This window comes from Xenopus tropicalis, chromosome 2, assembly GCF_000004195.4.
Source record: "Xenopus tropicalis strain Nigerian chromosome 2, UCB_Xtro_10.0, whole genome shotgun sequence".
In the NCBI taxonomy this organism is placed as follows: domain Eukaryota; kingdom Metazoa; phylum Chordata; class Amphibia; order Anura; family Pipidae; genus Xenopus; species Xenopus tropicalis.
Window position 1 is genome coordinate 39,006,788 of NC_030678.2, and position 12,863 is coordinate 39,019,650.

A 12,863-nucleotide genomic window follows, 5' to 3' on the forward strand; every position below is an offset into this window, starting at 1 on the left:
GCGAGTTAGGGCTGACCCCCTCATCATTAGTTCTTGTGGTTCAGACGTGGAGCAACCATTGCATCATTAATTACATTATCCACTAATAGAGTAAATTGTTGGAGTTTGTTACAAGCCACCTTAACAAACAGGAAAATGCAAAACTCATGTTGTTGTTAGGAATGGCTGCACAGCTAGGCCAGAAATTTACCCAGCCCCATATCAACTGTACTTTTTACTGGAATAATCCAAAAAACAGCACTGGAATTTTGAGTGAGTGAAGCTAGAGGTGACTTGTTGAATAAGGGCATGAAGGGAAGTTTTTTTCAATTGTGGTTTTTTAATTATTTAGCTTCTTGTTCAACAGAATTTCTGGTTGCTAAGGTCTAAAAACCAGGCAGTGGTTTGAATGAAAGACTGGAATAAGAATAGGAGAGGGCCTAAATACAAAGCTAAGTAATTAAAAGTAACAATAGGCCATTGTGTAACATACTAAAAGTTATATTAGTGCTTAACCACCCATTTTTGAAGAACTCCTAAATAAATCATTAAATATATAAAAAGGAAAAAACGTAACAGGTACGAATTAGTGATTATTTTATAGTGATGGTTCCCCATTAAGAGGCTTTAAGTCACACCATTATTTTTAATTTTAGATCCACTCTTTTCTGTTGTGGTGGACTGGATTAGTGGTTATTACAATATCATTTTTTTACAGATAATTCTCTGTTGAGAAATAAAGTTGTCTTTAGCAAAAACAGGAGTTTGAGGGTGGTGGTACAATGTGTGGCCTACATAGTTATACCTACAGTGCATGAACAAGCACAAGGCAGTCAGCATTGTAGCTAAAACATGGTGCACATCAAAGTCAGTCTCCTATTAAATCAGATGGCTAATGTTTTTTTATTGTTTTTTCCAGATTCCAGACAAAAGAAGAGCCAAATCCTTTTAACGATGGGTCTGTTAAGCTTACCTAATGAAACTGAACCAGATAATGAGACCTTAGAAATGCTTGAGAATGACTATATTGCAGTTATTCTGCCTGTAGCTTACTCCATTGTGGCCTTAATAGGCATCCCAGGAAATCTTTTCTCACTTTGGATTTTAATGTTTCACACCAGACCTATAACTTCTTCGATAATTCTGATGATCAACTTAAGCATAACTGACCTTGTCCTTGCTGCTTTCCTTCCATTCCAAGTTGTTTATCACATCTACAGAAGTGACTGGATCTTTGGAAAACCCCTTTGCACTCTGGTGACTGTGCTCTATTATGCAAACATGTACTCTTCTTTATTAACGATCATGTTAATTAGCATTGAGCGCTACCTTGGCGTTGTCCACCCTATGAAATCTGGCATGTGGAGAAGAAAAAGATACGCCATCGCAGCTGTTATTATCATTTGGATATTAGTGATGTTTATATTGTATCCATTGTTAAAAACGGACTTGACCTATGATGTGAAGCATCTGAAAAAAAGAACATGCTTTGATGTTCTCAAATGGACAATGTTACCTAACTTGATGGCATGGGCAGCCTTCATCATTTCCCTCTTTTTGTTTTACTTCTTGCTTCCACTAATAGTGACTGTGATTTGTTATGTTCTAATTATACTGAAACTGGTTCAGACTTCTAACAGATACGGACGTGGACAAGAAAGAAGGTCTATACACCTGGCACTAATGGTTCTTCTGGTGTTTATTACATGCTTTGCTCCCAGCAATTTTATACTCCTGGTTCATGCAATTAATCGTTTGTTCTTCAATAAGAGTTACTATCATGCCTACAAACTCTCTCTTACCACGAGCAGCTTAAGTAGTTGCCTCGATCCATTCCTTTACTATTTCGCTTCAAAGGATTTTCGCAAGAAAGCTAAAGAAGTCTGGGCCAAAAAGGTAAAACAAAATGAGACTTGTGAAACAAGAAGAAGCAGCATATTTTCTGCTCTGTCAGGAAGATCCCTGACAATCTCCAGTGGACATGGAGAAGTCTTTGAGAATGGACACACCCATCGCAACTGTAAGCGGCAGGAAAGTGATGTTTAGGTGGTAGAGCCATGACCACTCCATGACACTGCCAAGAGCTAAAGAGCCACAGATAAGCCACAAATTTAAAGAAGGACAGTACAAAAACTTAGACTGAAATCTTAGGGGGTCAGGATTTTGTGTTCACACATGAAAAAAATCTGTTGAAAAAATAACTCAATATAGGGTGTTCAAAGGAAAACTTCACTGCTGTACTGAAGAATTCATTTACAATGGTAGCAGAGATCTGTTTATGGTAAAGAATGAATATTATGTAGTGTATCATTTGTAATGTGGAATGTTTCTAACGTGTAAACAATGTGCATATTGTGGCTTTCTTTTTTATCAGATATGCCAAGGATACCAGTGACATATTTAGTACTATAATGAAGACAGAAGATTCTGCCATTTCTTGCCCAAACTAGCAGTCTGCTCTGAGTGGTTTAGATATAGATCAGGACAAAATCCAGCTGACGAAAGCCAGAATCTGCAGCCATTTATGATTCAAACACTAGCACATGGGCTAATACATTCAGCCTGGCCAAAGATCTGATTGTTGTCAAGCCTGGCCAAAAAGAAGAATTGTCTTCATGTATCAAATGACAAGTAAAATAATCTAAAATCCATTCTAAAATGTTAGAGGCTCTTCAAAATAATGTAAAATATGCTTCTTTTTTAAATAATGATTTAAAATAAGAAGAATGAACAGAGTGTAACTTACATATACTTTCCTTTCAAATACAGGGAAGTATGGGACCTGTTATCCAGAATGATCACGACCTTGGGTTTCCTCTATAAGGGGTCTTTCCATCATTTGGATGACTGTACTTTGTCTACTAAAAATCATTAAAATATTAAATAAACCATCCAATACATGATTAATTATATCTAAGTTGGGAACAAGTACAACAGCCTGTTTTATTATCACAGAGAATAAGGAAATAATTTTTAAAAACGAGAATTATTTGATTAAAATGGAGTTTATGTGAGATGGCCTTCCCATAATTTGTAAGATTTCTGGATTATGGGTTTCCCATACCTGTATATGATCATCTTATTTGTATATTTGGACTCATATTGTACATACGAGTGAAAGCTAGTGTAAAACTTGGCTTTACTAAAGTTTATTTAATATTTCACCATAAAAATAAATTAGATCAAGACAAAGGTTTCTGTAATATAGAAGAATGGCTGAACTGGTACAGGCAGTACAGCAGCAGTATCATGGATAGACTACAAATATACAGGAAAAATTTTCTTTGCACCCAGTTATACTGTGATACTATAATGTGACTGTAAGTAAAGAAGAAAAACCTTAATTACAAATGGGATTTTTACAACCTTCCCTATCCCCCTATATTAAGCTACTGAAGCTGTACTGTACTTTTAACAACCGCTCTAACCTAAGTGCTAGCAATGCACCATAATGAGGAAGTACACATCAGTACACAAAGTAACAGCATTAAACAGAAATGTAAGCAATGTGTGCTCTATTCTGTATGACACACATAGCAGTTATTGCTACTACGTCTGCAGCAAACTGACACATTGTCAGACTTTCTGAGAGAAAAAAGTCAAACCAAGGAGGTTAGGCAGAATGTATTTCTTGTTGTAGTTCATTTTTATATGCCATTGTATTTCATGTATTTCAGTTTTATTTTTTTTAATGAATCATTTACACAATGAGAAATTAAACCACTTTCTTAATAAATTCTTGAGAGTCAAAGTTAAAAGAAAAACGTCAGTTTAATTATATATACAATGTATATATATAGAATAGCAAGAGTGTCGCACACACAGGGACTTGATACAAAAGAAAAAGTGTTTTTATTGAAAAAATTCCAACGTTTCGAGCACAACCGTTTTCAATAAAAACACTTTTTCTTTTGTATCAAGTCCCTATGTGTGCAGCACTCTTTCTATTTTTTTTTGTATTTGGCCTTGTATAGGGTGTGCTCCTCCCTGTTATATGCACAAGAGTGCAAGTGTGTTTGTGTGGGTGTGTGTAAATGTGAATGACAGCAAACATACCTCAGTGTAAATCTTGCCAAGTCTAGTAGAATTAGTCAATACCACAACAGCAATATATGGGACATCCAAAGCAACTTGTAAAATGAATCACTAGAACGAAGAATACTCCGGTATTTCAGTTGTTCCCACCACACTAAATTTAGCATTACCATTATAATAAACAGCAGTGTCATCACTTCCAGGTACGGTTACATGCTAGAAATTGCTCATGCTAATGTATTGCCATACATTTGGTTTGCCTACCTTATCCCTCCAATGAATTCAATTTAATGAGTATTTAAACCAATCAGCATCTCTTACAGAAAGACCAGTTTACCAATACAAGGCAATCTTCCCTGTGCTGTTGTTGTTATATTGCTCACTAGTATTCTGATCTGATACACTGCTAATTTTAAGTAAAAAATGCTTTATACCTATTAACACTGGACAATACACCTATATAGTGCATAGACAGGTATCCAATCCATTATCTGGAAACCCATTATCCCCATACCCATTACAAAGCTCTGAATTATGGGAAGGCCTTCTCCTGTAGACTCCATTATAAGCAAATAATTCTAATTTTTTAAATGATTTCCCTTTTCTCTGTAATAATAAACCAGTTCCTTGTACTTAATCCTAACCAAAATATAAATAATCCTTTCTGGAGGCAAAACTATCCTATTGGGTTTCATTAATGTTTTAATGATTGTTTAGTACACATAAGGTATTGTAATCCAAATTACAAAAAGAGCCCTTATGTTCATGTAGCATGATTATTAATCACTATATATGTGTTCCTGTAGTGTGATTATTATTTATTTTACATATCTAAGGCCAGATCCTATTTAAATAATGACACCGGCTATGCAAAAAAAAAATGTGTGGATGTCACTTTCATTGCACGCCCTGATCCCTTAACCATTACGTCCCCAGTTCTGTTGCAGGATTTGCTATGCAAATCTGTGGCGGAGGCTGGTTCATATTTTATTTATTTTATCTAAAGTGTGATGTGCACCATATGCATCAGGCATATCTGTTCCATCTTTGTGTATATCACAAAGTTAGAGATTAAAAAAAATGGCTTTGAATATCAAATACCAAAAATGCAAATTTAGCTTTAAAAACATTTTCAATTCTCACACTTAAGTAAATGTGAGCAGGCGTTACCTGGTGGGAAACTTCCTGTTTATAAAACTGTGTCTAGGTCAGACTTGAAAGGCCCCAAAGAATTAAATGTCAAATGTGATTTATTGCATAAAAAGGGGTTATTTGACCTTTTTTAATAAAAACATAAAGCAGGACAGGGCTGCTACTTACAATATGCTTCAGATAGGGTCAGTAGCCAGTCTGACACAATGCTGTTATTATGATTAGGATCTTAGCCATAAATCAATTGCATAATGTTTTTGAAAAAAAGATTCACTTTACTAATGTAAAGGTTATTTTTCATTTGTTGTTCTTGTATGGGGCGATCCATTTTCTGCTACTCATGTGACTTTCTCTTTCTTGCAAACAGCAGAATAGCTATCTTGCTCTGTCGCAGGGGTATTTAGGATCAGAGCATTAAGACTCACATAGGATGTAGTTCTGGCTGGAGGTTCTTGTGCCTAATTTAACATGAAAGGAAAATAGATAACAAAGGTTAGTTACGGCAGAAAAAAACAGATACACTGAATTTGAAAATGTCATATGTTAAGCTACATAATTACATGAGATCAAAACCTCTCTTATTTGTGTAAAAAAATAAATGTTATAGTAACAGGAGAAACTTAAGTAATAACAGTATCCCTTTAAATGCTGCCATGTAACTCATTTTGATATGTTGCCTGTGTAAATATTGAAGTATAAACCTTACTCTGTAATGTGCAGTCAGTAAATAATAAAATTAAGGTTGAAAAGATATGGGCACTTTCCCTATGCTCTGTCCTTGCTGCCAGGGGCATAAATACAGAGGAAGCAGACACTGCAGTTGCAGGGGAACCCAGGAGCATATTATGTGTATATATCTGTATATCCTTTACTGTACTATAATTGAGGATGGGTAAGTGATGGTACAGTGTATTTTAGCTGCCAGAGAAATGCCTGAAGCCACTCTAAATTATTGCGAGGCAGTAGAGGCAGTTTTGTCTATTTACCCACTGGCTAAAATTTAGGACAGCATCAGCAGTGCTATTAGCACATGGAGCTCCTAACAGTTCAGGCAGCTGAATCCTTCAGCAGAGGGGTCAGGAAGCTGTTGTCTTGTTACCTGCACATTGTTCTGCTACTTGGCTGCTTGGGGGGGAAAGGGAGAGCAGTTATATCACCCAACTTGCAGAGCAGCAGTAGAGAGATGTTTTATCAGAGCACAAGTAACATGGCTGAGGGCAACTGTGAAACTAACAATATGCCCCATGTCAAATTTCAAAATTGAAAAATTGATTGCACTGAAATCCATTTTTTAAAAGAGCAGAATTCTACTGGGGTAGCACTATTAACTTTTGAAACTTGTGAAATGTTTTGAAATATGTGTTCCCATGACAGAATCCTTCAATTTCACCTTCCGAACCCCTATGGCCAATCACGGAAAAGGGCTGGCTGACCTCTTTTCTGCATTGGTTAAACTGGAAAATGTATCCTTTTATCTGTTAGAAGCTGTACCAAAGGCATATATCCTCCCACACACATGCATACTAAAGGGCAACAGACCTGAATGAAAGAGTTTTAGATTTGTGGTGAGATTAAGAATGTTTTTAAACATTCTTATTATATGAAACCAATGCCTCTGTTTAAAAGTATCAGCACAAAAAATAACAGTAATAAAAAAAGAAAAATTTGACTCATTCTGACAGGATCTTTTTCCTTATGGCACCTAGATTTTCCAGTTCATGCACTTTTACCCACAATAAATTAGCTCTAGAGAGGATTTGGGAAACCAAACAGATTATAGAAATCAATATAAAGATTCCAGAAATATTAAGAACTAAAAATGGGTTATCAGTCAGATCAGTAAAGCAAGTAAACAAACAAAAAATTTATTGCAGAAAACACATAGGGGCCGATTCACTAAAGGTCATTAACGCTTAACGCATAGCTTTATAAAGATTCCAGAATTAATAAAAAATCAACTAAAAATGGGTTATCAGTCAGATCAGTAAAGCAAGCAAACAAAAAAAGTCATTACAGAAAACACATACCGTAGCCTATTAGCTGGTGTAAAATATTTAGCTTTATTTACACCAAAAAGAAGAATAAGGGGATTATATATAAAGGGAGATCATCTTAAAGGGAATAGCTAATAAGCTATTGCTTATAATATTTTGAATGACCAAATAAATGGCAAAGTGGAAGGCTGACTTTAATTGAACTGAGGTGCATTAACCATGTAAAAACATCAAGGAAGATCCTACTAAGATGGAACCTATCCCCTATTAGAATGCCCAAAATGAGTTCTAATTACACTCACACATGCTGGAAAGGATGCGGTTAACCGGCTAATATATATCACATGTGGTGGACATGCTCCTACGTGCGACAATCATGCATCGCAGTTTTCCAGCTTATTTCCATATTCCTTAAAGTACAGAAGAATCCATTACCAATATTTCCTTTATCGAATATTGGCATGGGCATTATCCCCAGACCCACCAGAATGGTGTCACATATCCTATTAGCAGCAAGGACTCTTATAGCCTTCACATAGCAATCCAATAATACCCTCACAACTGACATTGTAATAAGTCGAATATACATCCAAGCTTCATCTGAACAGATATTTAGCCAATATGCAAAATCCCTAAGGTTTCATAAGGACTGGAACTCTTGGCTAGCATTTGTCCAAAAATACTGCAACAATAATCAACTTATGCTCTAGCTTTATATAACCTTTATACCCGCTTGAGTATGTATCAACAAGTAATGTACTCACTACCAACAACAAGCATTTTTTAGTGTATTTAAATGCAAGACCTTTATTGATAAAACAATATGCAGGCAGTTTGACAAAGAAGAGTGTTAATCATCCTATAGTGTATAGAGGTGTGGTGATATCCTCTGACAAACTGTGCTAAACAGTCTGTTCAACCTCTGATAAATATGAGCCTAAATATTAATATGGTTATAGCTGGCAGCATAAATTTCCAGATATTTTTTTCAGTTATATTTATCACCTCTTAAGATTAGATGAAAAAATAACCTCAAATTGTATAAACTCACCTGTATTTCAAGTGATGCACTCCAGACACCATGATATGAAGAGCACTTGGAGACAGGGTGACACACTCTACTATACTTATAGTTACATAGTTAAACCAAAGTCCATGAAGTTCAACCCTTCCAAGCGGACCCCAGCAGAACCTCATCACACACACAAAGATCCATACATAAACTATACATACCAATATCAATACTAACTGTAGATATTAGTATCACAATAGCCTTGGATACTATGCTTTTTCATGAACTCATCCAAGCCCCTCTTAAAGGCATTAACAGAATCTGCCATTACAACATCACTAGGAAGGGCATTCTACAACCTCACCATGAAAAACCATCTACACTGCTTCCAGCCTTGAATTCATACCACAGCCTAGTTCCTAGGGAAAATAAAACCATAGCCAGATAGTTTTTGAAATACCAAACTGGAGAGCCGCCTTTGCAAAAAGCTAAATAACCGAATAAAAAAAAAATTGGAGACCATTTGCAAACTGTCTCAGAATATCCCTCTATATATCACACTAAAGGTTTATGTAAAGGTGAACTACCCCTTTAAGGGAAATAGCATAGCTGATAATATATAAGAATTATACAGAAGCGCAACTGAAACTTTTATTTTTCCTGCTCAAAAAAAGCCAACTGGTTTAAGCAGCCAGACACACTTGCTTATTTTGGACATACTGCAGGCCAAGCAACACTGATCATGCACATCTGTTTATTTTCTTTCATCAGTCTCTTTGCACTAAAAAACCCAATGCTCAAATTAGCTGACACCCCCTTCCTTGCAACCTCCAGCTTAACGGTTTAATCTGATAGCAGCCTAGATCAAGAGCCAAGACAGAAACCGGGAGACCATAGCACAGTGTTTCACCAATCAAAGAAGCATTGTGGTATGAGTTTTGCCCCAAACCAATATTCAGTTAGCTTACCAATTCTTTTCTTTGATGGTGGAAGAAACTTTTTTAGCGCAATGACCCTTACTTTGGCAGGTTCTCTTCCTCTTTCCTTAATCTATACATTTGCTTGAAATAAAGTTTGCAATTCTTTTACTACACCTGTTTGTGGGTCCCTGCTGTTTCTTCTATGGTACCTTTCTCTCTTACAGTGTAACTTGGCACTCTGTTGTATTGCATGCAACGTTTGTGTTTTTGGGCCTAACTGCCTACATCAACCATGCTGTTGAAGTGCTAGCACACTCTTCCCAAGGCATGTGTGCATTCACCCTGTCATGTCATTAAAATAATAAGGGTAAGGGCCGTGACAGACGGGGAGATTAGTCGCTGCTAGAATGTAAATCGCCGGTGGGATGGCATACATGGCGCCAAAATCTGATTTTTGGCAACTTCTAGCCAGTGGGATGGCATTTCTGGGAGATTTGTTGCACGGCGACTAATCTCCCCGTCTGTCATGGCCCTAAAGGCACATGGAGCTACTAGTATCAGCTACTTGTCGTTGCTACTAAAATAGACAATGCTGATCATTTACTGATAACTGTCTCTATGTGTGTTTTAGCAGAAGCAATTCTCAGTATTGTCTATGGCAGGGTATTTTCTGGAGTTTAGTAGCCATGAAAAAGTAGCTGCTACTAGTAGCTCTGTGTGTCTTCACCCTAAAAGCACAGTTTGCTGCCTACAGGAAGGACTTGGTGTAGGAGTGCCATGCTAATTGTCTGTTTTGCTATCTTTTCTAACTACTTGTTACCTGCACCATTCAGACCTTGCTTACAATTCAGCAAAAAATCTGAATTTACTGACATGGTTAATAAATCTGCCCTAAAGTATTCTCCTGACACACAATATAGCAGTACCTAATTAGCCTAGAAGTGCATCACAAAACCAGTCACCCATGAAAAACTGCAGAATGGCCACAGTAATCCAAAAATGCATAAATAAGTAGCCATAACAGTGAAATGAATGTTTGCCTGTGGTTTTCTCCAGTTTGCAAACATATGAAACAGACAGTGCGCTTCGAACAACACAGCACCTGCTAAAATCAGACAGGTGCAAACCATTAAGTTAACTTTTAGTTTGTTAAAGAATGCCCATTTTTAGCAACTTTTCATTTGATCTTCAGTTTTTATCATTTTTGAAATATTTGCTTTCCTCATCTGACTTTTTCCTGCTTTCAAAAGGGGTCACTGACCCCAGGAGCCAAAAAACTATTGCTCTTTTAGGCTACAATTTAATTGTTATTGTTACTTTTTACTACTTGTCTTTCAATTCAGGCCCACTGCTATTCATCTTCCAGTTTCACATTTCAACCACTGCCTAGTTGCTATGGTCATTGGGACCCTAGCAACGATATAGCTGCTAAAATTCTAAACTGGAGAGTGCTGAATATAAAGCTAAATAATTCAAAACCCCACAAATGATAAAAAATGAAGACCGAGTGCAAGTTCTTTCAGAATAATACTCTCTACAACATTCTAAAAGTTAATTCTAAAATTTCAAAGTGAACAACTCCTTTATCCTGTAGTGAACAAAGAGCAGCTTCATACCTGCGAATAAAACACACTTGCCTACTTACTTGATGGTTGGAAACACACAATACTGACATCTGCTGGAAGCTTAGGAATATTGCTCAGGCCTTGCAAATTTACCGTCAGGTATATTGTTGGTAAATTTGTAATAGTGACACCGGCCTTATCTGCTGATTTGCTGGCTAAATAAAGGCTAGGTGGCAAACTTACACAGGGAAGAGTACTGTACAGCTGCATCCAGAATTTGTGTACAGATTCTCATTACTTCCCATATACATACCTCCCAACCGTCCCGCTTTCAGCAGGACAGTCCCGATATAGATGTCCTGCTTCTCAGCATTGCCATTTAATTGATTGCTGTGCCTGCTCTGCTCTGGGAAAAAAAGCCCGCCCCTTAACTCTTGAATCTCCCCTGCTACCTCAAGCTCACAGGTTTACCTTGATGTTTAATTGTCCTGGGAGGAGCATTTGTTACAGGCAAGGGTCAACTATCGGCATTGGCAAGCATTCCTCTCCTTGCTCCTGCTCACGGGGTCAGGGGCTAAGAGTGCGCTCTGTCTTTTATCAGACAGAAGAGGCTGCTGTCTTTATTTGTGTGCTGGGCAGTTTCACCTTTCCACCCCTAACATATATCTCTCACTCCTGGGAATCTCTGGCAGAGCACAACATGCAGAATAGTAAACAGAGGTATCGCTGATTCGTTCATTAAATATAGTAGACATTTAAAAGGGGTCCTTATAAGTCTGGGAACCTTAGGCTGGCCTTGTTAATATGGCTAGAAATTCTAGTGGTACATTAATATTGTTTTGCTGTCAACTGATTAAGAATGGAAGGAAATAACATAGATTTATGTATCACTGGAATTGGCCCTGTTAATAACTTTGGAAAATGCACAGAACTGTTGGCATGTCTTAAGTTGATATGCCCTTTATCAGTTTCATTTGGTAATTTTACTAGCATGTCTGGGGTTAATATGCCCTTTATCAATTTAATGTAGTCATACTGGCACCTTTGAAGTTAATATGTCTTTTATTCTTTTTATTTAGTGATTATACTGGAACATCTGCGGCATGTAAAGTGGGTGCGGTATGTGGAAGCATGGTCACAAAGCAGGCGTGGGCAAAAAATATTTGCCGCACTACCCGCATCACATATTTTTGTCCCTCTTTCTCTTAATGAAATGTTGGGAGTTATGCGTATATAACTCCAACTCTGTAGCCATATTGTGTGTTAATTTGGCCTCTGTGGGCCAATCGGCCAGAAAGCATACCAGATCAGCCCATGTATAGCTGCCTTAAGTTCACAGGAAAGAGCAGAGAAATCAGAAATAGCTAGCTTTATGTACATTTTGCCTATTTACACCTGTGTGCACAAGGCCAATGACAGCAGTTAAAGGAGAAGGAAAGGTTAGGCACCCCCAAGCAATTGCAATTGCTTACCTTTTATCCCCATCTGGTGCTCCCGTTTAGAGAAAACCACACCAGCCTGGGGTAGCTGGGAGCCAGCATTCCTTCTTCACGCAACTTGCGCATTCCAGTAGAGTGAAAAGCTGTATTTTAACAGAAAAGCTGGCTTTTTCACTCTACTGAACTGTGCATGTGTTGGCCCGGGGATCCTGAAGATAGAAGGAAGAGGATCGCTGGCTTCCAGCTACCCTGGGTTGGTGCAGTTTACTCCTAACAGAAGCACCAGGGTAAAAGGAAACAAGTGATTACTTTTCCTTCTCTTTTAACATGCAGTTTCTATTGCTCAGTTGACTGAGGAAGGAGGGATATGGTGTCAGGGGATACGGGGACATTCCTGAGAAAATGGCAGTAAGGTCCTGAAACTGGAACATAATATTATTTCTTTGAGAAGTGAGCGCAAATCTGACAAATAAATCAGCTTAACTGCATTTTCACATCTGTACATGTTTCACTGCCTCTAATCTGACCTAGACATCTTATTGATTAAGCCTGGCACTAGTCTCCTGAGCTGATGCACATAATCTCCCCAAGATAATGATGTATGTGCGTTTTGGGAGATAATCACTAAAACAATATGTTTCCTGCCAACTTTACTGATAGACCACTTTCAATATGACTAACATCACTACACATTGTATTATGCTTTACATCAATGGCATAACTACCATACAGCAGACCCTGCATGGTATTCCTATCCCTTGTCTCTC

General features: G+C 37.4%; 1 protein-coding gene and 1 long non-coding RNA gene across 4 annotated transcripts in view; one reads left to right on the forward strand and one right to left on the reverse strand.

Moving 5' to 3' along the window:
* The window catches only part of p2ry8 (P2Y receptor family member 8), a 38,926-nt gene extending 36,111 nt beyond the window's left edge, over positions 1-2,815 (forward strand). For all 3 annotated transcript variants that reach the window (XM_031896697.1, XM_012957595.3, XM_012957596.3), the window contains one exon: positions 899-2,815. In XM_031896697.1, the coding sequence (XP_031752557.1) occupies positions 934-2,025 (1,092 nt within the window). In that variant the 5' untranslated portion in view covers positions 899-933 and the 3' untranslated portion in view covers positions 2,026-2,815. The remainder of the gene's footprint in view (positions 1-898) is intronic.
* Positions 2,816-5,246: 2,431 nt separating this feature from the next.
* Positions 5,247-11,094, reverse strand: LOC105946531. The gene is made up of 2 exons (XR_001169967.2): positions 10,971-11,094; positions 5,247-5,624 (listed from the first exon to the last, which is right to left on the reverse strand). It is a non-coding gene; the product is annotated as an uncharacterized LOC105946531 (long non-coding RNA).
* Positions 11,095-12,863: the final 1,769 nt, after the last annotated feature.